The 26,181-nt window shown below is 55.1% G+C and overlaps 2 protein-coding genes across 5 annotated transcripts in view; one reads left to right on the top strand and one right to left on the bottom strand.

Annotated features, from left to right (window-relative positions):
• Positions 1 to 7,151, top strand: part of ATP13A1 (ATPase 13A1) — a 62,123-nt gene extending 54,972 nt beyond the window's left edge. Inside the window, exons 23-26 of the mRNA XM_033083749.2 lie at positions 92 to 234; positions 2,902 to 3,013; positions 4,937 to 5,080; positions 6,830 to 7,151. Of these exons, the coding sequence (XP_032939640.1) occupies positions 92 to 234; positions 2,902 to 3,013; positions 4,937 to 5,080; positions 6,830 to 6,940 (510 nt within the window). The 3' untranslated portion in view covers positions 6,941 to 7,151. The remainder of the gene's footprint in view (positions 1 to 91; positions 235 to 2,901; positions 3,014 to 4,936; positions 5,081 to 6,829) is intronic.
• Positions 7,152 to 8,036: 885 nt separating this feature from the next.
• The window catches only part of PNPLA6 (patatin like phospholipase domain containing 6), a 33,393-nt gene continuing 15,248 nt past the window's right edge, over positions 8,037 to 26,181 (bottom strand). For 2 of the 4 annotated variants that reach the window (XM_033083712.1, XM_033083713.1), the window contains exons 18-37: positions 25,926 to 26,057; positions 25,728 to 25,851; positions 24,671 to 24,784; positions 23,969 to 24,044; positions 23,733 to 23,873; positions 21,765 to 21,828; positions 21,526 to 21,694; positions 20,230 to 20,412; positions 20,037 to 20,155; positions 19,387 to 19,543; positions 18,946 to 19,062; positions 18,792 to 18,861; positions 17,991 to 18,107; positions 17,501 to 17,617; positions 14,566 to 14,714; positions 12,926 to 13,078; positions 11,239 to 11,355; positions 10,248 to 10,344; positions 9,255 to 9,346; positions 8,037 to 8,759 (exon numbers count right to left, since the gene is read on the bottom strand). In XM_033083712.1, coding sequence (XP_032939603.1) covers positions 8,679 to 8,759; positions 9,255 to 9,346; positions 10,248 to 10,344; positions 11,239 to 11,355; positions 12,926 to 13,078; positions 14,566 to 14,714; positions 17,501 to 17,617; positions 17,991 to 18,107; positions 18,792 to 18,861; positions 18,946 to 19,062; positions 19,387 to 19,543; positions 20,037 to 20,155; positions 20,230 to 20,412; positions 21,526 to 21,694; positions 21,765 to 21,828; positions 23,733 to 23,873; positions 23,969 to 24,044; positions 24,671 to 24,784; positions 25,728 to 25,851; positions 25,926 to 26,057 — 2,389 coding nt within the window. In that variant the 3' untranslated portion in view covers positions 8,037 to 8,678. The remainder of the gene's footprint in view (positions 8,760 to 9,254; positions 9,347 to 10,247; positions 10,345 to 11,238; positions 11,356 to 12,925; positions 13,079 to 14,565; positions 14,715 to 17,500; positions 17,618 to 17,990; positions 18,108 to 18,791; positions 18,862 to 18,945; positions 19,063 to 19,386; positions 19,544 to 20,036; positions 20,156 to 20,229; positions 20,413 to 21,525; positions 21,695 to 21,764; positions 21,829 to 23,732; positions 23,874 to 23,968; positions 24,045 to 24,670; positions 24,785 to 25,727; positions 25,852 to 25,925; positions 26,058 to 26,181) is intronic. The other 2 variants (XM_033083711.1, XM_033083710.1) reach the window with 2 other exon arrangements.

Genomic DNA, 26,181 nt, shown 5'->3' with positions numbered 1-26,181 from the left:
CCCCAAACCCCTTCTATATTTAAAATTCCCACAAAATTTTAACTCCAACTCATATTTTAATTTTTATTCCTTTTTTTTTTTTTTTTTCCAGCCTCTGAAAACTCTTTCCAAGGAGAGGCCTCTGCCCAATATTTTCAACCTGTACACGGTGCTGACGGTGCTGCTGCAGTTCCTGGTGCATTTCCTCAGCTTGGTGTTCCTGTACCAGGAAGCTCAGGCCAGGAGTGAGCCCAGGTCAGGCCCTGATCCCAAAAAAAATCCCAAAAATATTCCAGGATTGAGGCTTTATTCCCATAAAAATTCTCAATTTCCTCCATTCCTGAGCTTGGGTGTTCCTGTACTGGGAAGTGCAGGAACAGAATGAGACTTAATCCCAAAAAATTCCCAAAAAATTCCAGGATTGGGGTTCTGATCCCAAAAAAATTCTGGGATTTTCCTCAGTTTTCCCCATTCCACTTCCAGCTGTTCTCTCCAGGAATTCCCATGGATAAAAAACCCAAAAATTCCCATTTTTCCAGCTCTAAACCCAATTTAACCCATTAAAAAATGGGATTTTTTTGGGAATTGATCCCAAGATTGATCCCAATTTTTCCATGGGCAGGAGAAGAGGAATTTGTGGATCTGAGCCAGGAATTCCCATTTTTCCAGTTCCAAAACCCAATTTAAACCCTCAAAAATGGGATTTTTTTGGGAATTGATCCCAGAATTGATCCCAGGATTGATCCCAGGATGGATCCAAATTTTTCCATGGATCTGAACCGGAAATTTCCATTTTTCCAGCTCCAAAACCCAATTTAAACCAAATTTAACCCCCCAAAAATGGGATTTTTTTTGGGACTTGATCCCAGAATTGATCCCAAGATGGATCCAAATTTTTCCATGGATCTGATCCGGAAATTCCTATTTTTCCAGCTCCAAAACCCAATTCAAACCAAATTTAACCCCTCAAAAATGGGATTTTTTTGGGTATTGATCCCAGGATTGATCCCAGGATTGATCCCAATTTTTCCATGAATCTGATCCAGGAATTCCCATTTTTCCAGCTTCAAAACTCAATTTAAACCAAATTTAACCCCTCAAAAATGGGATTTTTTTAGGAATTGATCCCAGGATTGATCCCAGAATTGATCCCAGAATTGATCCCAGGATTGATCCCAGTTTTTCCTGCCCAGAGAGGAGGAATTTGTGGATCTGAGCTGGAAATTTCCATTTTTCCAGCTCCAAAACCCAATTTAAACCAAATTTAACCCCCTAAAAATGGGATTTTTTTGGGAATTGATCCCAGGATTGATCCCAAGATTGATCCCAGGATTGATCCCAATTTTTCCATGGATCTGATCCGGAAATTCACATTTTTCCAGCTCCAAAACCCAATTTAAACCAAATTTTCCCCCCCAAAAATGGAAATTTTTTGGGAATTGATCCCAGGATTGATCCCAGAATTGATCCCAATTTTTCCATGGATCTAAGCCAGAAATTCCCATTTTTCCAGCTCCAAAACCCAATTTAAACCAAATTTAACCCCTCAAAAATGGGATTTTTTTGGGAATTGATCCCAGATTTGATCCCAGATTTGATCCCAGAATTGATCCCAAGATTGATCCAAATTTTTCCATGGATCTGAGCCAGAAATTCCCGTTTTTCCAGCTCCAAAACCCAATTTCAACCAAATTTAACCCCCCTAAAATGGGATTTTTTTGGGAATTGATCCCAGGATTGATCCCAAGATTGATCCCAGAATTGATCCCAGGATTGATCCAAATTTTTCCATGGATCTGAGCTGGAAATTCCCATTTTTCCAGCTCCAAAACCCAATTTAAACCAAATTTAACCCCTCAAAAATGGGATTTTTTTGGGAATTGATCCCAGGATTGATCCCAGATTTATCCCAGAATTGATCCCAGAATTGATCCCAGATTTGATCCCAAGATTGATCCCAAGATTGATCCCAATTTTTCCATGGATCTGAGCTGGAAATTCCCATTTTTCCAGCTCCAAAACCCAATTTAAACCAAATTTAACCCCCCAAAAATGGGATTTTTTTGGGAATTGATCCCAGGATGGATCCCAGAATTGATCCCAGATTTATCCCAGAATTGATCCCAGTTTTTCCTGCCCAGGGAGGAGGAATTTGTGGATCTGAGCCAGAAATTCCCTTTTTTCCAGCTCCAAAACCCGATTTAAACCAAATTTAACCCTCCAAAAATGGGATTTTTTTGGGACTTGATCCCAGGATTGATCCCAGAATTGATCCCAGATTTGATCCCAGGATTGATCCCAAGATTGATCCCAATTTTTCCATGGATCTAAGCCAGGAATTCCCATTTTTCCAACTCCAAAACCCAATTTAAACCAAATTTAACCCCCCAAAAATGGGATTTTTAAAGGAATTGATCCCAGGGTGGATCCCAGGGTTGATCCCAGGATTTATCCCAGAACTGATCCCAGGATCTATCCCAAGATTGATCCCAGGATTGATCCCAGAATTGATCCCAAGATTGATCCCAATTTTTCCATGGATCTGAGCCGGAAATTCCCATTTTTCCAGCTCCAAAACCCAGTTTAAATCAAATTTAACCCCCTAAAAATGGGATTTTTTTGGGAATTGATCCCAGAATTGATCCCAGGATTGATCCCAGAATTGATCCCAGGATTGATCCCAATTTTTCCATGGATCTGAGCCAGAAATTCCCATTTTTCCAGCTCCAAAACCCAATTTAAATCAAATTTAACCCCCCAAAAATGGGATTTTTTTGGGAATTGATCCCAGGATTGATCCCAGAATTGATCCCAGATTTATCCCAGAATTTATCCCAGAATTGATCCCAGATTTATCCCAGAATTGATCCCAGATTTATCCCAGAATTTATCCCAGAACTGATCCCAGTTTTTCCTGCCCAGGGAGGAGGAATTTGTGGATCTGAGCCGGGAGTTTGAGCCGTCCCTGGTGAACAGCACCGTGTACCTGCTGGCCATGGCCATGCAGACAGCGACCTTTGCCATCAACTACAAGGTGGGAATTCCAGAATATTCCCAATTTTCCATGTTTTTCCGTGTTTATCCGTGTTTTTCCATGTTTTTCCAGGTTTTTCCAGGCTTTTCCAGGCTTTTCCAGGCTTTTTTTCCTCAGTTTTCCCAATTTCTCCTCCTCGTTTTCCCAGTTTTTCTCCCAGTTTTTCCCAGTTTCTCTTCCCCTTTTCCCCAATTTCCCCCCTTGTTCCCCATCACCCCAATCACCCCATTCCTCCCAGTATAAACCAGTACAAACCAGTGCCCCCAGAGTCCCTCCCAGTACAAACCAGTACAAACCAGTTTATCTCAGTCCCTCCCAGTTCCCTCCCAGTGCCATCAAACCCCATTTTACTGCTCTGAAACCACTTGGAATCAGCTCCCAGTGCCCCCAGAGTCCCTCCCAGTACAAACCAGTGCAAACCAGTGCCCCCAAAGTCCCTCCCAGTACAAACCAGTGCCCTCCCAATGCCCCCAAAGTCCCTCCCAGTACAAACCAGTGCCCTCCCAGTGCCCTCCCAGTGCCCTCAAACCCCATTTTACTCCTCTGAAACCACTCGGAATGGGCTCCCAGTGCCCCCAAAGTCCCTCCCAGTACAAACCAGTACAAACCAGTGCCCTCCCAGTACAAACCAGTGCCCTCCCAATGCCCCCAAAGTCCCTCCCAGTACAAACCAGTACAAACCAGTGCCATCAAACCCCATTTTACTGCTCCCAAACCACTCGGAATCAGCTCCCAGTGCCCCCAAAGTCCCTCCCAGTACAAACCAGTACAAACCAGTGCCCCCAAATTTCCTCCCAGTACAAACCAGTACAAACCAGTGCCATCAAACCCCATTTTACTGCTCTGAAACCACTCGGAATCAGCTCCCAGTGCCCCCAGAGTCCCTCCCAGTACAAACCAGTACAAACCAGTGCCCACAAACCCCTCCCAGTACAAACCAGTGCCCTCTCAGTACCCACAAACTCCCTCCCAGTACAAACCAGTACAAACCAGTGCCATCAAACCTCATTTTACTGTTCCAAAACCACTTGGAATCAGCTCCCAATGCCCCCAAAGTCCCTCCCAGTACAAACCAGTACAAACCAGTGCCCCCAGAGTCTCTCCCAGTACAAACCAGTGCCCTCCCAGTGCCCTCCCAGTGCCATCAAACCCCATTTAACTGCTCTGAAACCACTCGGAATCAGCTCCCAGTGCCCCCAAAGTCCCTCCCAGTACAAACCAGTACAAACCAGTGCCCCCAGAGTCCCTCCCAGTACAAACCAGTGCCCTCCCAGTACCCACAAACTCCCTCCCAGTACAAACCAGTACAAACCAGTGCCCTCCCAGTGCCATCAAACCCCATTTTACTGCTCCCAAACCACCCGGAATCAGCTCCCGGTGCCCCCAGAGTCCCTCCCAGTACAAACCAGTGCCCCCAAAGTCCCTCCCAGTACAAGCCAGTGCCCTCCCAGTGCCCTCCCAGTGCCCTCAAACCCCATTTTACTCCTCTGAAACCACTTGGAATGGGCTCCCAGTGCCCCCAAAGTGCCTCTCAGTACAAACCAGTACAAACCAGTGCCCTCAAACCACATCTTACTGCTCTGAAACCACTCAGAATCAGCTCCCAGTGCTCACAAAGTCCCTCCCAGTGCCCACAAAATCCCTCCCAGTCCAAACCAGTGCCCCCAAAATCCCTCCCAGTACAAACCAGTGCCCCCAAAATCCCTCCCAGTACAAACCAGTGCCCTCCCAGTGCCATCAAACCCCATTTTACTGCTCCCAAACCACTCGGAATCTGCTCCCAGTGCCCCCAAAGTCCCTCCCAGTACAAACCAGTGCCCCCAAAGTCCCTCCCAGTGCCCCCAAAGTCCTTCCCAGTGCCCCCAGAGTCCCTCCCAGTCCCTGCCAGTGCCTCCCAGTCCAAACCAGTTCCCCTTTTGGCAGGGCCAGCCGTTCATGGAGAGCCTGGGGCAGAACCGGGCGCTGCTCTGGGCGCTGCTGCTCTCGGCCTCGGCCGTGCTGGGGCTGCTGAGCGGAGCCTGCCCCGAGCTCAACCTCAGCTTCGGCCTCGTCGAGATCCCCATGGAGGTGAGAGCCAAAAACACCCCCAGGGTTGCCAAAATTCCTACAATTCCCAAAATTCCCAAAATTCCAGGGCACATTCCCCAAGTTCCCAAAGTTTCAGGGGGAAATTCCACGGGGAAACGGCTCCAGGATGGGAGGGGGGGTCTGAGATTCCCACCCAGGTCAGGCCCCAATTCCAGGGAAATTCCCAAATTCCAGAGGGAAATTCCCAAAATTCCAGAGGGGAATTTCAAGGATTTCCCAAATTCCAGGGGGAATTTCCTTGGGGAAGTGGCTCCAGGATGGGAATTTTTATAGGGAGGGGAGTTCCGAGATTCCCACCCAGGTGAGGCCCCAATTCCAAGGAAATTCCCAAAATTCCAGAGGGAAATTCCCAAAATTCCAGAGGGGAATTTTTCAGGATTTCCCAAATTCCAGTGGGAATTTCCTTGGGGAAGTGGCTCCAGGATGGGAATTTTTATAGGGAGGGGAGTTCCGAGATTCCCACCCAGGTGAGGCCCCAATTCCAAGGAAATTCCCAAAATTCCAGAGGGAAATTCCCAAATTCCAGAGGGAAATCCCCAAATTCCAGGGGGAAAATTCCCAAATTCCAAGGAGAAATTCCCTGAATTCTGGGGAATGTGGGAACTGTCCCTGCCTGTGGATTGAGACAGGATCTGGGCACCATTCCCACCAGGAATGTTCCAGAATTCCAGTTGGGATTTGGGAGCCCATTTCTGCCTGGAACATTCTGGAATTCCTATGGAATATTCTGGAATTCCCAGGGATTTGAGGATGGGGATTTGGGGATTTAGGAGCCCCCTTCCCATGGAACATTCTGGAATTCCAAGGATTTTGGGGTTGATATTTGGGGTCAGTGCCCCATTCCCATGGAACATTCCAGAATTCCCACAGAACATTCCAAAATTCCCTTAGAACATTCCAGAATTCCCACAGAACATTCCAGAATTCCCACAGAACATTCCAGAATTCTTTTCCCCAGTTCCTGGCCGTGCTCATGGCCGATTCCAGGATGGGATTTGGGGTGGGATCAGTGCCCCATTCCCACAGAACATTCCAGAATTCCCATGGAACATTCCAGAATTCCCTCAGAACATTCCAGAATTCCCATAGAACATTCCAGAATTCCCTTAGAACATTCCAGAATTCTTTTTCCCAGTTCCTGTCGGTGCTCATGGCCAATTCCAGGATGGGATTTGGGGTGAATTCCCAAGGATTTGGGATGGGATCAGTGCCCCATTCCCACAGAACATTCCAGAATTCCTCTGGAACATTCCAGAATTCCCATGGAACATTCCAGAATTCCCTTAGAACCTTCCAGAACTTTTTTTCCCAGTTCCTGTCGGTGCTCATGACTGATTTCAGGATGGGATTTGGGGTGGGTCAGTGCCCCATTCCCACAGAACATTCCAGAATTCCTCTGGAACATTCCAGAATTCCCTTAGAACATTCCAGAATACCCATGGAACATTCCATAATTCCCCAGGAACATTCCAGAATTCTCACAGAACATTCCAGAATTCCCTTGGAACATTCCAAAATTCCCTTAGAACATTCCAGAATTCCCTTAGAACATTCCAGAATTCCCTTGGAACATTCCAGAATTATTCTTCCCAGCTCCTGTCGGTGCTCATGGCCGATTCCAGGATGGGATTTGGGGTGAATTCCCGGGGATTTGGGATGGGATCAGTGCCCCATTCCCACAGAACATTCCAGAATTCCCCTGGAACATTCCGGAATTCTCTTTCCCAGTTCCGCCTGCTGATCCTGGCCGTGCTGGTGGCCGATTTCCTGTTGGCCTTTTCCGTGGATCGGATCCTGCAGCTCCTGCTGGGCAGCTCCCGCCTCCGAGTGCCTTCCTGAGGGGGCAATTCCCAAAATTCCCAAAAAAAAAAACCCCAAATCATGATGGCATTCCCAGGAGGATCCAAATTTTTCACCTTTCCCAGGAACGTTCCGGCAGCTTCCAAGGTGGGATTTGAAACCCCCCGAGATCTTCTTGGAATTTCCCAAATTTCCCGGGATTTTCCTGTTCTCCAGGGATTTTTTTTTTGGGGGGGAACGTGGCAATGGAAAAAAAAAAATGTTGATCAAGGTGTTTTTTTGGTTTTGAAAGAGTTTGGAATTCTTCTTGCTGGGGAAAAATGGGGAAGGGGGGGAATAAAAATATCGTGGATTTGGGAGGCAGGGGAGGGGTTTAGGATCCCATAATTCCCAAAAATTTGGAATTAAACGAAGAATCGGGAATTAAACCCAAAAATCGGGAATTAAACCGAGAAAATGGGAATAACAGCGGCGCCTCCTGAGGGGGCGCCGAGACCCCACCTTGATTGGCTGAGAGCGATGAGTGACAGCCACGTTGGCCAATGAGAAGCAACACTGCAAAGGCGGGAGCGCGGAAACTGTAAGAATCCCCGCCATGATTGGCTGAGAGTGATGAGTGACAGCCGCGTTGGCCAATGAGAAGCGGCAACACTGCAAAGGCGGGAGCGCGGGAAGGCTACGATCCCCGCCGTGATTGGCTGTAAAGCTTGAGTGACAGCTGCGCTGACCAATGAGGAGACACAGCGCCACAAAGGCGGAAGCGCGGGAGTTGCGAGTACCGGGGGGCACCGGGGACTCGAAACTTCATTAATGGCGGCACCGGGAGCGCGTTCTCAGCCCGGTCACGGCTCCGGTACCGCTCCGGTATCTCCGCGGCCTCGGGGCAGCGCCCAGGCCGGGCCGGGAGCGGGAACGGAACCGAACGGAATCCCGTGAGGCGAGGCCCCGCCCACCCCTGAGATGGCTGTGATTGGCTGAGAGTTGTGAGTGGCTGGCTGTGACTGGCTGAGCTTTGATTGACAGCCGTCGGAACCAATAGGAAGTCGAGATTTCCACACCTGTTCCCAGTCCATTCCCGCCCCCCAACAGCATCATTTTTTAATTCGATTTAAAAAATTAAGACTCCACGCATCAATAATTTACCAATAATTAATTAATAATTAACCGATAATCAATAATTAATCAAGAACCCATCCAGCCGGCCTGGATTTGCATAAGAACCGTTAAAAAAAAAAAAAAAAAAAAAGAAAAATAACCGGAAAAAAATAAAATTTACAGCAGCGCCCCCCCGTGGCCGGCCGGGGGGGTGGGACAGTGCAACAGCGCGGGGACAATGAGGGGACAATGAGGGGACATTGGGGGAACTTTGGGGGGACTTTGGTGGTCCCAAACCCCCCCTGAGGACATTGGGGACACTGAGGGGACATTGAGGGGACATTGGAGATCCCAGGACCCCTCCTGGTGTCACCCTGGACACGGGAGGGGACATTTGGGGATCCCAGGACCCCACCTTGAGACACTGAGGGGACATTGACGGGTCCTGGGAACCCCCTGAGGACACGGAGGTGACACTGAGGGGACATTAGTAGGGACATTTGGGGATCCCAGGACCCCCCTGAGGACATTGGGGGGACACTGGGGGTCCCGGGCCCCGCAGGAAAGTGCCAGAACGAGGGGGAAGGGGCAGAGACCCCCATTTTGGGGACATTGGGGACCCCCAGGGCAGGGTTGGGGACATTGGGGGCCCCCATTTCCAGGCGGTGCCACCTCGGGTCCCTCAGAATCCGTCGGGGTCCGTGGGGGGGGTCGGGGGGGTCCCGGCCGGGCTGGGGCGGTGCCGAAGGGACTTCTCCTCCTCCTGGGGGGACATTGGGGACATTGGGGACACCTGGGTGGAGGTGGCCAGGCTGTCCCCAAGGCCACTGGGAGCCCCTTGGGACCCCAGACCCAAAAAACCCAAATCTCCATTTTTTAAACCCCAAATCTCCATTTTTTAAACCCCTTTTTTTCCCCATTTTCCCCATTTTTTGGGGTCCCCATGACCCCACAACCCCTCCCAGGTGGACTCAGGACCCCCTTGGGACCCCCCCCAGCCCCATTTTTGGGGTCCCCATGACCCCACAACCCCCCCACACCTGGGTCAGGACCCCCTTGGGGACCCCAAAACCCCAAACCCCATTTTTGGAACCCGAAATCCTCATTTTTGGAACCCCAAATCCCCATTTCCCCCCATTTTTTGGGGTCCCCATGACCCCACAACCCCCCAGACCTGGCTCAGGACCCCCAGCCCCATTTTTGGGGTCCCCCAGCCCCATTTTTGGGGTCCCCCCCCCCGTGTTTTGGGGTCACTCACGGCCTCGTTGCTGCCCCACTCGGCCGCGTCCTCCTCGCCCCGCAGCGACTCCGGGCCCTCGTCCTCGTACTCGGTCAGGTAATCGGACTCCTCTGGGGGGAGACGACCAAAATCAGACCCAAATCTGAGACCCCAGACCCAAATCAGGGACCCCAGACCCAAATCTGAGACCCCAGACCCAAATCAGAGACCCCAGACCCAAATCTGAGAGCCCAGACCCAAATCTGAGACCCCAGACCCAAATCTGAACCCTCAGTCCCAAATCTGAACTCCCAGACCCAAATCTGAGACCCCAGACCCAAATCAGAGACCCCAGACCCAAATCTGAGAGCCCAGACCCAAATCTGAACCCCCAAATCCCAAATCCCAGCCCCTCTTACTCGGTCAGGTAATCGGACTCCTCTGGGGGGAGATGGGCTTGGGTGAGACCCCAGACCCAAATCTGAGACCTCAAACCCAAATCAGAGACCTCAAACCCTAAATCAGAGACCCCAGACCCAAATCAGAGACCCCAGACCCAAATCTGAGACCCCAGACCCAAATCTGAGACCCCAGACCCAAATCTGAACCCTCAGTCCCAAATCTGAACTCCCAGTCCCAAATCTGAGACCTCAAACCCAAATCAGGGACCCCAGACCCAAATCTGAACCCCCAGACCTAAATCATGGACCCCAGACCCAAATCTGAGATTCCAGAACCAAATCAGAGACCCCAGACCCAAATCCCAGCCCTCAGGGTGTCCCCTTCCCTGCCACCATGTCCCCAGTGTCCCTCGCGATGTCCCTGTCGTGATGTCCCTGCTGTCCCCGTGTCACGGTGCCCTCCCGAGTTGAGATGTCCCCTCCCCTGTGTCCCTGTCCCTGCTGTCCCCTCCCCTGTCCCCGCTGTCCCCTCTATCCCTGTCCCCGCTGTCCCCTCCCCTGTCCCCACTGTCCCCTCTGTCCCTGTCCCCGTTGTCCCCTCTGTCCCCTGTGTCCCTGTCCCCGCTGTCACCGTCGCCGTAGCCGTCGGACAGGTAGGGCTGGGCGGGCTCGATCCGTGACACGATCTCAGCCAGGTCCGTGAAACCGGCACTGGGACAGGTGAGCACCTGGGGACACGAGGGACAGGTCAGGGGACAGGAGACACCTGAGGGGACAGGTCAGGCGACAGGTGACACTTGGGGGTACAGGTCAGGGGACAGGGGACACCTGAGGGGACAGAGGAACAGGTGAGGGGAACAGGGGACACCTGAGGGGACAGGTGAGCACCTGGGGGACACAACGAGCAGGTCAGGGGACAGGGGACACTTGGGAGGACACAAGGGACACCTGAGGGGACAGGTCAGGGGACAGGTGACACTTGGGGGGACACCTGGGGGAGACAGGTGAGCACCTGGTGGACACACGGGACAGGTGAGGGGACAGGGGACACCTGAGGGGACACACGGGACAGGTGAGGGGACAGGGGACACCTGAGGGGACACACGGGACAGGTGAGGGGACAGGGGACACTTGGGGGACAGGTCAGGGGACAGGGGACACTTGGGGGGACACAAGGGACACCTGAGGGGACAGCACTGGGACAGGTGAGCACCTGGGCGACACAAGGGACAGGTCAGGGGACACCTCAGGGGACAGAGGTGACAGGAGAGGGACACAGAAGGGACCAACGGGGCAGGGGACAAAGGGAGGGACAGGAGAGGGGACAAAGGGTGACAGGAACAAAGTGGTAGTGACAGTGACAGAGTGACAGTGACAGGGTGATAGTGACAGGGTGATAGAGACAGGGTGACAGTGACAGGGAAGGTGACAGGAACAGAGTGGCAGTGTCATTAAGGTCACTCAAGAAGTGACACCCCTCAAAGGACGGTGACAAGGCCGGGGTGGCCCAGGGCAGGTCCCCGATGAGCCACCACCCCCCTGTGTCCCTGCCACGTCCCCCAGGTGTCCCCAGGTGTCCCCCCAGGTGTCCCCAGTGCCCCCCCAGGTGTCCCCGCGCTCACGTCCATGCGTTTGCTCTCGTAGAAGTCGGCCGAGCGCCGATCCTTCACCATCTTCTCGATGACGTCCCCGCGGCTCCAGCCCTCGAACACCAGCTTGCCGTGCTGGTAGCCAACGTCCTGGGGGCAGTGGTCAATGGCTCAGGACATCCCTGAGATGGCCCAGGACACCCAAGTGATGGTCAAGGACACCCCAACGACGACCAAGGAACCACAACAATGACCAATAAACCCCAGCAATGACCAAGGAACCCCAACAATGACCAAGAAACACCCAAAATTACCAAGAAACCCCAAAAATGACCAAGGATCACCAAAACCAACCAAGGACAGCCCAACAATGACCAAAGAACCCCAACAATGACCAAGAAACACCCAAAATTACCAAGAAACCCCAAAAGAAGAACCCAAACAATGACCAAGGACACCCCAACGATGACCAAAGAACCACAACAATGACCAAGGAACCCCAAAAATTACTAAAGAACCCAAACAATGACCAAGGAACCCAATGATGACCAAGGACAGCCCAACAATGATCAAAGAACCCAAACAATGACCAAGGACACCCCAACAATGACCAAGGAACCCCAAAAACGGGCAGAGAATCCCAGTGATGATGAAGGAACCCAATGATGACTGAGGACACCTCAATGATGGCTGGAAAACCCCAACAATGACCAAAGAACCCCAAAACGACCAAGAAGACCCCAATGATGACCAAGGTGACCCCAAAAATGACCAAGGGCCCCAACAAGGGCCAAGGACACCCCAAAATGACCAAGAACACCCCAACAATGACCATGAACACCCAACAATGGGCAGAGAAGGTCAGTGATGATAAAAGTACCCAATGATGACCAAGGACACCTCAATGATGGCTGGAAAACCCCAACAATGACCAAAGAACCCCAAAATGACCAAGGACCCCAACAATGACCAAGAACACCCCAACAATGACCAAGAACATCCCAACAATGACCAAAGAACCACAACAATGACCAAGGAGACCCCAAAATGACCAAGGAATCCCAACAATGACCAAGGACACCCCAACAATGACTAAAGAACCACAACAGTGACCAAGGAACCCAACAATGACCAAGGAACCCCAAAAATGGACCAAGGAGACCCCAACAATGACCAAGAACACCCCAACAATGACCAAGAACACCTCAACAATGACCAAAGAACCACAACAGTGACCAAGGAACCCAAACAATGACCAAGGAACCCCAACAATGACCAAGGAACCCAAACAATGACCAAGGAACCCAAACGATGACCAAGGAGACCCCAACGATGACCAAGGACACCTCAAAATGACCAAGGAATCCCAACAATGACCAAGAACATCCCAACAATGACCAAAGAACCCCAAAAATGGACCAAGGAGACCCCAACGATGACCAAGGACACCCCAAAATGACCAAGGAATCCCAACAATGACCAAGAACATCCCAACAATGACCAAAGAACCACAACAGTGACCAAGGAACCCAATGATAACCAAGGAACCCAAACAATGACCAAGGACACCCCAAAATGACCAAGGAACCCAAACGATGACCAAGGAGACCCCAACGATGACCAAGGAACCCAAACAATGACCAAGGACACCCCAAAATGACCAAGGACACCCCAACCCCAATCCTGGCGCCCCCCAGCCCAGCCCGAGCCCCCGACTCACGTAGATCTCGTCGAACTTGCCGAAGTCCATGGTCTTGAAGCGGTCGATGGGCGGCCGGATGTACTCGCAGTACGAGCTGGACTTGACCACCTCGAGCTGCCGCACGCACGACACGTAGGCCAAGCGCGACTGGATCTCCGCCATGTCCGGCACCTGCCGCGACCGGACACTCGGGACACGGCCAGCGCCACCTCCTCGGCATTGTCATTGTCATTGTCGGCATTGTCATTGTCGGCATCACTGTCATTGTCATCACTATCATTGTCATTGTCATCATTGTCATCATTGTCATTATCATGACTGTCATCATTGTCATTATTGTCATGGTCATCTCTGTTGTCATTGTCATCGTCATTGTCATTATCATCATTGTCATTGTCGGCATCATTGTCATCGTCATCACTATCATTGTCATTGGCATCATTGTTATCATTGTCATTGTCGTCATCATTGTCATTGTCATCGTCATTATCATGATTGTCATCATTGTCATGGTCATCATCATTGTCATCGTCATCATCGTCATTGTTATTGGCATCATTGTCATTGTCACTGTTGTCATCATCATGATAGTCATTGTTACCGGCATCACTGTCATTGTCATTGTCATCATTGTCATCGCTGTCATTGTCATCACTGTCATTATCATGATTGTCATCATTGTCATTGTTGGCATCATTGTCATCGCCATCACTATCATTGTCATTGGTAACATTGTCGTTGTCATGGTCATCGTCATCATCACGTCATTGTCATTGTTATCGTTATTGGCATCGTCATTGTCATCATTATCATCATGTCATTGTCATCATCACTGTCACTGTCATCTTTGTCATCATCACAGTTGTCACTGTCATTGTTATTATCATCATGATTGTCATTGTCACCATTGTCATCGCCATCATTGTCATCACTGTCATCATCATCATCTTCATCATCATCGTCATTGTCATTGTCGTCACTGTCATCATTGCATCGCCACCATCGTCATTATCATCGTCGTCATCATCACTGTCATTGTCACCATCATCATCGTCGTTCATTGTCATTGTCGTGATTTCCGTCATTGTCATCGTCATCGCCACTGCCATCATCCCCTGATGTCCCCCTGGACCTTCTCCATCCTCCTCCACCCCCGAGCCGTCTCCACCATCTTGGTCTCATCCCCATTGTCCTCAATGTCCCCAAGTGTCCCCTGGTGTCCCCCATGTCCCACCTTGACCTTCTCAGCCCAGGGGTTGAGGCGTGTCCAGAGCAGCCACCAGCCGGACAGCGAGTCGCCGTAGTTGCACAAGTCAGTGTCCCCTAATGTCCCCTCTGTCTCCAATGTCCCCAAATGTCCCCAAGTGTCCCCTGTGTCCCACCTTGACCTTCTCAGCCCAGGGGTTGAGGCGCGTCCAGAGCAGCCACCAGCCGGACAGCGAGTCGCCGTAGTGGACAAGTCAGTGTCCCCAATGTCCCCAGTGTCCCCAAGTGTCCCCTGTGTCCCACCTTGACCTTCTCGGCCCAGGGGTTGAGGCGCGTCCAGAGCAGCCACCAGCCGGACAGCGAGTCGTCGTAGTGGCACAGGTCAGTGTCCCCAATGTCCCCATTGTCCCCAAGTGTCCCCTGGTTGTCCCCCAGTGTGCCCTGTGTCCCACCTTGACCTTCTCGGCCCAGGGGTTGAGGCGTGTCCAGAGCAGCCACCAGCCGGACAGCGAGTCGCCGTAGTTGCACAGGTCGGTCTCGTCCTGGCTGCCCACGTCGATGGCGATCACCGTCTTGGCGCCCATGTTGCGCGCGATGTCGGCTGCGGGGACGGCGGGGACGTCGTTGGGGACAGCAGGGACATCGAGGGCATCATCAGGGACATCATCAGGGGACAGCAGGGACATTGAGGGCATCATCAGGGACATCATCAGGGACATCAGGGACATCATCAGGGGTGTGAGGAGGGTGGAGGTGTCCCGCAGGGGACACCGTGGGACACCAGGGGACATTAAGGGACATCTGGGGACATCTGGGGACACCAGGGAATATGAGGGGGACACTGAGAGACATTGAGGGACACTGAGAGACAATGAGGGACACTAAGGAACATCGGGAGACACTGGGGGACACCAGGGGACACCAAGAGATACCAGGGGGACACTAGGGGACATTAGGGGACATCAGGCGACATCAGGAGACACCAGGGGACAGCAGGAGATACCAGGGGGACACTGAGAGACACTGAGGGACATCAGGGGACACCAAGAGATACCAGGGGGACACTGAGGGACACCAGGGGACATTGGGAGACACTGGGGACACCTGGGGACATCAGGGGACACCAAGAGATACCAGGGGGACACTGAGGGACACTGGGAGACACTGGGGGACACCTGGGGACATTAGGGGACATCAGAGGACACCAGGAGACACCAAGCAATACCAGGGAGACATCAGGGGACACAGAGGGACAGTGAGGGATACTGGGGGACACGGAGGGACATCAGGGGACACCAAGGGACACCTGAGGACATCAGGGGACACTGGGGGACACTAGGGGACATTGGGGGACACTGGGGGACATTAGGGGACATCAGGGCACACCAAGAGATACCAGGGGGACATCTGGGGACACTAAGGGACAGTGGGAGACATTGGGGGATACTGAGGGACATCAGGGGACATTGAGGGACACCAGGGGACAGCAGGAGATACCAGGGGGACACTGAAGGACACTGGGGGACACTGAGGGACACTGAGGGACATTGGGGACACTGAGGGACACTAGGGGACATGGGAGGACCTGGGGAATATTAGGGGACATTAGGTGACATCAAGGGACACTGAGGGACATCAAGGGACACTGAGGGACACCAGGGGACACTGAGGTACATCAGGGGACACCAGGGGACATCGGGAGGTGACACCAGGAGGTGACAGAGGGTGGAGATGCCCCAAGGGGGTGACCAGCACCGAGAACGTCAAGAGACGATGGAAGAGGGATGGAAGATGGATCCTGCAGGGGGAAATCCATGGAATGTTCTGGAACAACCACCAGGAGATGGTGGAAGATGAAAGGATCTGCCCATGGAAATCCATGGAATATTCTGGAAAACTGCCTGGCATTGAAAAAACACCGGGAGGAGATGGAAGAGGGATGGATTCTGTTCATGGAAATCCATGGAATGTTCTGGAAAAACCGCCTGGAGATGATGGAAGATGAAAGGATCTGCCCATGGAAATCCATGGAATGTTCTGGAAAACTGCCTGGCATGGAAAAAGCACCAGGACGAGATGGAAGATTGATGGATTCTGTCCATGGAACGTTCTGGAAAACTGAGTGGTGTGGAAAAGGCACCAAGAGATGATCCAAAATGGATGGATCTGGCCATGGAAATCCACGGAATGTTCTGGAAAACGGCCTGGTATGGGAAAGGCATCAAGAGATGATGGAAGATAGACGGATCTGACCATGAAAATCCATGGAGCCTTCTGGAAAAACCACCAGGAGATGATGGAATATGGAGGGATCTCACCACAGAAATCCACGGAATGTTCTGGAAAAACTGCCTGGAGATGATGGAATATGGAGGGATTTGACCATGAAAATCCATGGAACGTTCTAGAAAAACCGTCCAGCATGGAAAAGGCATCAAGAGGTGATGGAAGATGGACAGATCTGGCCATGAAAATCCATGGAATGTTCTGGAAAAATCACCAGGAGATGACAGAATATGGATGGATCTGACCATGGAAATCCATGGAACCTTCCAAAAAAAACCACCCAGTATGGAAAAGTCATGAAGAAATGATGGAAGATGGACAGATCTGATCATGAAAATCCATGGAATGTTCTGGAAAAACCGCCTGGAGATGATGGAAGATGGATGGATCTGTCCATGGAAATCCATGGAACATTCTGGAAAAACCACCCAGCATGGGAAAAACACCGGGAGATGATCCACAGTTGGTGGATTCTGGTCATGAAAATCTATAGAACGTTCTGGAAAAACCACCAGGAGATGATGGAATATGGATGGATTTGACCATGGAAATCCACGGAACGTTCTAGAAAAACCACCCAGCATGGAAAAGGCATCAAGAGATGATGGAAAATGGACAGATCTGATCATGGAAATCCATGGAATCTTCTGGAAAAACCGCCTGGAATTGATGGAAAATGGATGGATCTGTCCATGGAAATCCATGGAACATTCTGGAAAAACCGCCTGGAAATGATGGAAAATGGACAGATCTGTCCACGGAAATCCATGGAACGTTCTGAAAAAACCTCCAGGAGAATGGAAGATGGACAGATCTGTCCATGGAAATCCATGGAACCTTCTGGAAAAACCGATGGAAGATGGATGGATCTGTCCACAGAAATCCATGGAACCTTCCGGAAAAACCACCCAGCACAGAAAAATCATCAAGAGACGACCCAAGACGGACACAAGATGGACGGATCTAAGCACAAAAAAAACCCTGGAACGTTCTGGAAAAGAAACCAGCCGGCCATCCCTCCGCCTTGGCCGTGTCCGTCTGTCCGTCCGTCCGCAGATCCCCGCCCCGCGCCCGCCGTGCCGCCGCGGCGGCCGCACTTGCCTGGCAGGTTGTTGATGTACCCCCCGTCCATGAGGAGGTTGCCGTCCTTGGGGTCGCACAGCGGGGGCAGGTAGCCCGACAGGGTCATGCTGGCGCGCACGTAGCGCCAGAGCGAGCCTGGGAACCGGGAAACGGCGCCGGGTGGGGGGGAATAAAACAAAAAAACCGGGAAACGGAACCGGGAAAACGCCAACGCCCCGCCCTCGATCGCCCCCGCCCGCGCCGGGGACGCGTCTGCGCCCCACGGGTCGCACCCGTGGTGGGCAGAGGATCCCTGGCGCGTCCCTGACCGGTGGTGTGGAGGCTCTGGGGGTGTTTTGGTGGTTTTCTGGTGTGTTTTGTTTCTTTTTTCAGTGTGTTTTGGTTGTTTTTTTGGTGTGTTTTGTTTGGTTTTTTGGGGTTTTTTGGTGGTTTTTTGGTGTGTTTTGGTGGTTTCTTGGGGTTTTGGTGGTTTCTTGGGGTTTTTTGGGCCCCAAAGCGAGGTGCTGACCTGGGACATTGTTAACATAGCAGCCGTCCACCAGCCAGTGGCTGTCCTTGGGGTCGCAGAGCGGAGGCAGGTAGGGGGTATAGGAGGCACTGGCTCGGACGTAGCGCCAGAGGCTGCCTGGGGACGGAGAGGACACGGTCACGGCCACCGGGGGTGACCGGGCAGGGACAGAGGGCACAGGGGAGGGGACACTGGTGTGGGTTAGAGCGGTCAGTGAGGGTTAGTGAGGGTTAGAGGGGAGGGGTGAGGCCACCGCAGCGGGGTGGCCGTGGACGGCTCAATGTCCCAGGTGAGCTCCCGGCAGAGGGAGAGGGGCAGCCACCATGAGGGTCCCACCACCAGCGCCGTGTCCCCACCACCAGGTCACCAACACCACCGTGATGTCCCCACCACCATGTCCCCACCACCAGGTCACCAACACCACCGTGATGTCCCCACCGTGATGTCCCCACCGTGTCCCCACCACCAGGTCACCAACACCACCGTGATGTCCCCACCATCATGTCCCCAACACCATTGTCCCCATCCTTGTCACTCCCAGGTCCCAGCCCCACCTCGTCCAGGGTGGACTCCTGGTGCCACTCCAGGTTCCCCCCATGTCCCTGTCACCCCCCCCACCATGTCCCCACCACCATGATGTCCCCAATGCCACCATGATGTCCCCATTGTCACCGCCACGTCCCCGTGTTCACGGGGGGTTACTGGGTTAGTGCTCAGTAGCGGTGTTAGCGCCTCGTGCAGCCCCAGCTGTCCCCTCCCCAATGTCCCCAATGTCCCCACAGTGTCCCCAGGGGTTCTCACCATCCGTGTGCACCCGCATGGCCGAGGCCGTGATGTCCGTGGTGACGTTGAAGTAGGGCAGCCACAGGTCCTGTGGGGATGGCACGGGCTGGGTGACACCCTGGGGACACCCTGGGGACACCACGGGGCGGGGGTGACAGCGGTGGGGACACACCTCGATCTGTTTGTCCTGGAAGACTCGGTTGATGCTGGCGTTGAAGGCCGAGCCCGAGAACATGGAGGTGATGGGGTAGGTGAGGTCCAGCACGGTCTCGAAAACGGAATTCATGCACTGAGGAGGAGGAGGAGGCTGGATTAGAAACAGCCAGGGCAGGGCTGGGCACAGGTCCCTGGGGATGGCATGTCCTTGTCACCCACCCTGTCCCTGTCCCCATGTCCCTGTCCCTGTCCCCCTGTCCCTGTCCCTGTCCCCTACCCTGGCCCACTCCCTGGTGCGCTGCTTGGTGCACACGGCGCTGCGCTCCTCAGTGTAGAGCTGTCCCCTTGTCCCTGTCCCCATCCCCATGTCCCTGTCCCTGTCCCCCTGCCCCTGTCCTGTCCTTGTCCCCATGTCGCTGTCCCCATGTCCCTGTCCCCATGTCCCCATGTCCCCTACCCTGGCCCACTCCCTGGCGCGCTGCTTGGTGCGCACGGCGCTGCGCTCCTCGGCGTACAGGGCTCCGATGAAGGCGCCGATGGAGGTGCCCCCCACCAGGTCGATGGGGATCCCCGACTCCTCCATGGCCTTGATGACCCCGATGTGAGAGCAGCCCCTGCAGGGAAAGGGGAAATAAATGAGAGAAAGGAGGAAATGAGGAAAGTGAGGAAAGTGAAGAAAACGAGGCAAATGAGGAAATGAGAAAAATGAGGAAAATGAAAGGTTTGGGGCATCATGGGGGGAAAGTGAGGTGTGGGGACAGGGGGATATGAGGGCATGGGGACATGGGGACACAAGGACTTGGGGACAGGGGGACACTAGGTATGGGAACACACGGGCACGGGATATAGGGATGTGGGGATGGGGGACATGGAGACATGGGGACATGGGATATAGGGCCATAGGGACTTGGGGACATGGACATAGACCATGGGGACAGGGGGACACAGGGCCATGGAGGCAGGGGAATGGGAATACAGACCATGGGGACATGGGGACAGGCACACAGACCATGGGGACAGGGCCATGGGGACCGGACACCAAGGCACACAGGGCCATGGGGACACAGGGGACACAGGGACAGGGGACACAGGTGACAGGTGTCGCACCTGGCGCCGCCGCCGCCCAGCACCAGTGCGATGGTGTTGCCGGTGAGGACGCGCGCCAGGCGCGAGAAGTCGCTGTGGCGGTCGGGGCTCTTCTCAAACACCTTCTCGTACATCTCCCGCTGCGGGGAGGGGACAGCGCGGTGTGACAGCCACTCCCGGGGAGGGGACAGCGCCCGGGGGAGGGGACACGCACCAGCTTGGCCGGGCTGCGGCGGGAGAAGACGCGGCGGGGACAGCGGATGTGCAGGTGGCCCGAGCACCAGCTGCGCATGTTGAGCCACTCGACCGTGCGGGCCGGGCCAGCGCCGTCCTCGCGGTGCAGCAGCACCAGCTGCTTCAGAGCCCGCACGGCTGTGTTCTCCAACATCTGCTCCAGCTGTGGGGGCACCAGAGAGGGGTTGTGTCACACCTATGTCACCCTGTGTCACCCCGTGTCACCCCCTGTCCTCGCGGTGCAGCAGCACCAGCTGCTTCAGAGCCTGCACTGCCGTGTTCTCCAACATCTGCTCCAGCTGTGGGGACACCAGAGAGGGGCTGGGTCACCCCTGTCACCCCCAGAGTGCTGGGACATCTGTGTCACCCTGTGCCACCCCCTGTGTCACCCCTGTGCCACCCCCTGTCCTCGCAGTGCAGCAGCACCAGCTGCTTCAGAGCCTGCACTGCTGTGTTCTCCAACATCTGCTCCAGCTGTGGTGGCACCAGAGGGGCTGGGTCACCCCCAGAGCTGAGACATGTCCCCATATCTCGTGTCTCTGTGTCCCCATGTCCCTCTGTCCCAATATCCTGTGTCCCTGTGTCCCACTCCCAGGTCCCTGTCCCCCCTCACCTCTCCCAGGGCCGGCTCCTGCTCCCCCAGCCCCACGATGAGGATGCAGTCCTGTCCCTGTCCCCATTCCATCTCTGTCCCTGTCCCTGTCCCCATGTCCCTGTCCCCATGTCCCCATGTCCCCCTCACCACTCCCAGGGCTGGCTCCTGCTCTCCCAGCCCCACAATGAGGATGCAGTCCTGTCCCCATGTCCCTGTCCCTGTCCCCATGTCCCTGTCCCCATGTCCCCATGTCCCCCTCACCTCTCCCAGGGCCGGCTCCTGCTCCCCCAGCCCCACGATGAGGATGCAGTCCTGTCCCTGTCCCCATATCCCTGTCCCCATGTCCATGTCCCTGTCCCCATGTCCCTGTCCCCCTGACCTCTCCCAGGGCTGGCTCCTGCTCCCCCAGCCCCACGATGAGGATGCATTCCTGTCCCTGTCCCCATGTCCCTGTCCCCATGTCCCCATGTCCCCCTCACCTCTCCCAGGGCCGGCTCCTGCTCCCCCAGCCCCACGATGAGGATGCAGTCCTGTCCCTGTCCCCATGTCCCTGTCCCCATGTCCCCTGACCTCTCCCAGGGCCAGCTCCTGCTCCCCCAGCCCCACGATGAGGATGCAGTCCTGTCCCCATGTCCCTGTCCCTGTCCCCATGTCCCTGTCCCTGTCCCCATGTCCCCTCACCTCTCCCAGGGCCGGCTCCTGCTCCCCCAGCCCCACGATGAGGATGCAGTCGGCCTGGCGGATGCAGCGCAGCGTCCAGGGGGTCAGCGTGCAGTCGGTCTGGTAGAGCACGATGCGGTGCAGATCCTCCTGCTGGGCCAGCCAGCCCGACAGCCGGTACTCCTGGATGCTGCCCGGTGACACCGAGCGGTCAGCGGTGGCCTGAGGGGCGTGGGGACACCGCTGAGCGCCACCGTTACCTCTCCAGAGCCGAGGAGCCCAGGCGGGCGCGGATGATGTCGCTGGTGAGGAGCAGCGTGGGGCCTGCGGAGGTGGGGGCGTGGTCAGTGGGGTGGGGATGTGGTCATCTCCAGGACATGGGGATGTGATCATCTCCAGGACATGGTCATCTCCAGGCCATGGGATGTGGTCATCTCCAGGCCATGGTCACAACCATGCTGTGGTCACCATGTTGGCATGGGGCTGTGGTCATGTCCAGGCCATAGAGATGTGGTCATCTCCAGGCCATGGTCATCTCCAGGCCATGGTCACCATGGTGCCATGGGGATGTGGTCATCTCCAGGTCATGGTCACCATGGTGGCATGAGGATGTGGTCATCTCCAGGACATGGTAATCTCCAGGCCATGGTCACCTCCAGGACATGGTCACTACCATGCTGTGGTCACCATGTTGGCATGGGGATGTAGTCATTTCTAGGGATGTGGAGATGTCCACGTGGTCACCATCAGGTCATGGTTGTGACCATGCCATGGGGCTGTGGTCATCTCCAGGCCATGGTCACTACCAGGCTACGGTCACCACGTTGGCATGAGGATGTGGTAATTTCCAGGCCACGGGTATGTGGTCATCTCCAGGTCATGGTCACCATCGTGCCATGGGGCCATGGTCATCTCCAGGCCAGGGTCACCATCATGCCATGGGGCTGTGGTCATCTCCAGGACATGGTCACTACCATGTTGTGGTCACCAGTGCCATGGGGATGTGATCATTTCCAGGCCATGGTCATCTCCAGGCCATGGTCATCTCCAGGTCATGGTCATCTCCAGGTCATGGTCATCTCCAGGTCATGGGGATGTGGTCATGTCCAGGCCATGGTGATCATGGTGGCATGAGGATGTGGGGATGTCCATGTGGTCACCATCATGTCATGGCTGTGACCATGACACCATGGCATGATTGTCCCCATGACATTCATGGAGATGTGGTCATCTCTAGGACATGGTCACCATGGTGGCATGGAGATGTGGTCATCTCCAAGCCATGGTCATCTCCAGGTCATGGGGATGTGGTCATGTCCAGGTCATGGGGCTGTGGTCATCTCCAGGCCATGGTCACCATCATGCCATGGGGCTGTGGTCATCTCCAGGTCATGGTCATCTCCAGGACACAGTCACTACCATGCTGTGGTCACCATGGTGCCATGAGGATGTGGTCATTTCCAGGCCATGGTCATCTCCAGGAGATGGTCACTACCATGCTGTGGTCACCACGGTGCCATGGGGCGGTGGCCATGTCCAGGCCATGGAGATGTGGTCATCTCCAGGTCATGGGGATGTGGTCATGTCCAGGCCATGGTCACCATGGTGGTGTGGGGATGTGGGGATGTCCATGGGGTCACCATCATGTCATGGTTGTGACCATGCCATGGGGCTGTGGTCTTCTCCAGGCAATGGGGCTGTGGTCATCTCCAGGCCATGGGACTGTGGTCATCTCCATGCCACAGGATTGTGGTCACCGCCACGCTGCAGCCACCATCAAGTTGTGGTCACCACGCTGTGGCTGCCACCATGCCACCATCATCCTCATGGTGGCCAAGACCACGCCAGGTCACCAGGATGCCACAGCCCATGGACATCAACCCGTGGCCACCGTCCTGTGGTTACCACACAGTCACCATTCTGTGGTCACCATCCCATGGTCACCGTGTGGTCACCATCCCGTGGTCACCATCCCGTGGTCACTGCACAATCACTGTCTCATGGTGACTGTCCCATGGTCACCATCCCATGGTCTCCATGTGGTCACCACCCCATGGCCACCATCCCGTGGTCACCCATCCCGTGGTCACCCTGTGGTCACTGTCCCATAGTCACCACATGATCACCACCCCATGGCCACCATCCCGTGGTCACTGTCCCAGTCACCATGTGGTCACTGCCCTGTGGTCACCGTGTGGTCACTCCATGGTCACCCTGCGGTCACTCACCGATGGCGCTGAGCGCGTGCTGCAGCTCCAGCGTGAAGGCCGCCATGGGCACCTCGTCGCACACGGGCAGCACGGCCACCGTCGACAGGTTACTCGTGGGGTTGATGGGCTCCGAGCTCGAGGCCACGCCCAGGCCGGACCCTGGAGGGACACCACGAGTGGACACCAGGGGTGGACACCAGGAGTGGACACCAGGCTCTGTGATGGCCACCAGCCCCGTTGTCACCGGGTCCTACCTGGGAAGGGCCCGCGGAGCTGCTGGAGGTTGCCCAAGATCTTCTGGCTCAGGAGGTGGATGAGGCGAGTGACCACCTGTGGGGACAAGGACAGCGATGGCCACCAGGGCTGGCAGGGACTCGACAGCAGCCTGCAGGGGCCACCAGCACCGTGTGGCCTTGGGGACCTCAGTGTCACCAACCCTCACTCTTGGGGACGTCAGGTGCCACCACCCATCCTTGGGGACCTCAGGTGCCACCAACCCCATCCTTGGGGACCTCAGGTGTCACCACCCATCCTTGGGGACCTCAGGCGCCACCAGCCCTCACTCTTGCAGACCTCAGTGTCACCACCCATCCTTGGGGACCTCAGGTGTCATCATCCATCCTTGGGCACCTCAAGTGTCACCAACCCCATCCCTTGGGCACCTCAGGTGCCACCACCCCCCATCCTTGGGGACCTCAGATGTCACCAACTCTCACTCTTGGGGACCTCAGATGTCACCAACCCCATCCTTGGGGACCTCAGGTGTCACCACCCATCCTTGGGGACCTCAGGTGTCACCACCCATCCTTGGGGACCTCAAGTGCCACCAACCCCCATCCATCAAGACCTCAAGCGCCACCACCCTCCTTCTCCAGCAGCTTCATTAACTCCTTAATTGAGTTTGGTATTAATTAGCCAGGGCCACCGCGGTGCCACCCAGGGTGACACGGGGGTACCTGCGGGTAGCGGCGCTTGATGTTGTTGAGGGTCCCCTCGGGCAGCTTGGCCAGCTCCGTGTCCCTCACCGCGTGCACCGTGGTGGCGCGGGGCTGCCGGGTCAGCGCCTCCACCTGCGGGAGGGAGCCGTGGGGACACTGTCACCTGGGGGTCACCTGGGTCATCTGTGTCACCTCTATCATCTGTGTGTCATCTGTGTGTCACCTGGGTTACCTGTGTGTCACCTGGGTCATCTGTGTGTCACCTGTGTTATCTGTGACATCTGTGCATCACCTGGGTGTCACCTGTGTGTCACCTGGGTCAGCTGTGTGTCACCTCTGTCATCTGTGTGTCATCTGTGTGTCACCTGGGATCACCTGGGTGTCACCTGGGTCATCTGTGTGTCACCTGGGATCACCTGGGTGTCACCTGGGCCATCTGTGTGTCACTTGGGTATTCTGTGTGTCACCTGTGTGTCACCTGGATCATCTCTGTCACCTGTGTCACCTGGGTTACCTGTGTGTCACCTGTATCATCTGTGTGTGTCACCCTCTTTCCCCTGCTGTCCCCCTGTCCCCAAGCTGTCCCCAGCAGGTGACACTCACCACTCCCACCAGGTCCCCCAGCTGTCCCCTGTGTCTCCTGCTGTCCCCTCTGTCCCCCAGCTGTCCCCTGTGTCCCCAGCTGTCCCCTGTGTCCCCTCTGTCCCCAGCACGTGACACTCACCACGCCCACCAGGTCCCCCCGCTGTCCCCTGTGTCCCCAGCTGTCCCCTCTGTCCCCAGCTGTCCCCTGTGTCCCCCAGTGTCCCCAGCAGGTGACACTCACCACTCCCACCAGGTCCCCTCTGTCCCCAGCTGTTCCCCAGCTGTCCCCTCTGTCCCCAGGTGTCCCCTGTGTCCCCAGCAGGTGACACTCACCACTCCCACCAGGTCCCCTTTGTCCCCAGGTGTCCCCTCTGTCCCCAGCAGGTGACACTCACCACTCCCACCAGATCCCCTCTGTCCCCAGTGTCCCCAGCAGGTGACACTCACCACGCCCACCAGGTCCCCAGTGTCCCCAGCAGGTGACACTCACCACTCCCACCAGGTCCCCTCGGCCGTACTCCCCCACCAGCTCCTTTTTGCCGCTGCCCTTCTGGATGACGGAGCGCAGCCGCCCGTTCAGCACGATGTACGTGCAGTCCGACTTGTCCCCCTGCCTGGGGACAACCGCGCTGGTGGCCTCCTCCGGGCTGAGGTGGCCACCCGGGCGTTGGGGACGGCGGTCACTCACCTGTAGAGCGCCCGGCCGGCCTCCACGGCCATCCAGTCGATGGCGAAATCCATCTGGCGCACGAAGGGCGACATCCGCGCGGCCACCGTGTGCGCCACGCTCAGCACCACGCTGGGCTGCTCCCGCATGATCCTGGGGGACAGGGCACCCCAAGTGGGGTGGGGAAACCCAAATTGGGGTGGGGAACACCTCAGGGACCCCTAAAATGTCCTACCCAGCCCTCAAAGGGAACCCAGTCACCCCAAAATTGGGGTGG

The sequence above is a fragment of the Catharus ustulatus genome, chromosome 33, assembly GCF_009819885.2.
Source record: "Catharus ustulatus isolate bCatUst1 chromosome 33, bCatUst1.pri.v2, whole genome shotgun sequence".
NCBI classification, from domain to species: Eukaryota; Metazoa; Chordata; class Aves; order Passeriformes; family Turdidae; genus Catharus; species Catharus ustulatus.
The sequence above is the reverse complement of the archived record's forward strand: the minus strand, read 5'-3'. Positions and strand labels throughout refer to the sequence as shown.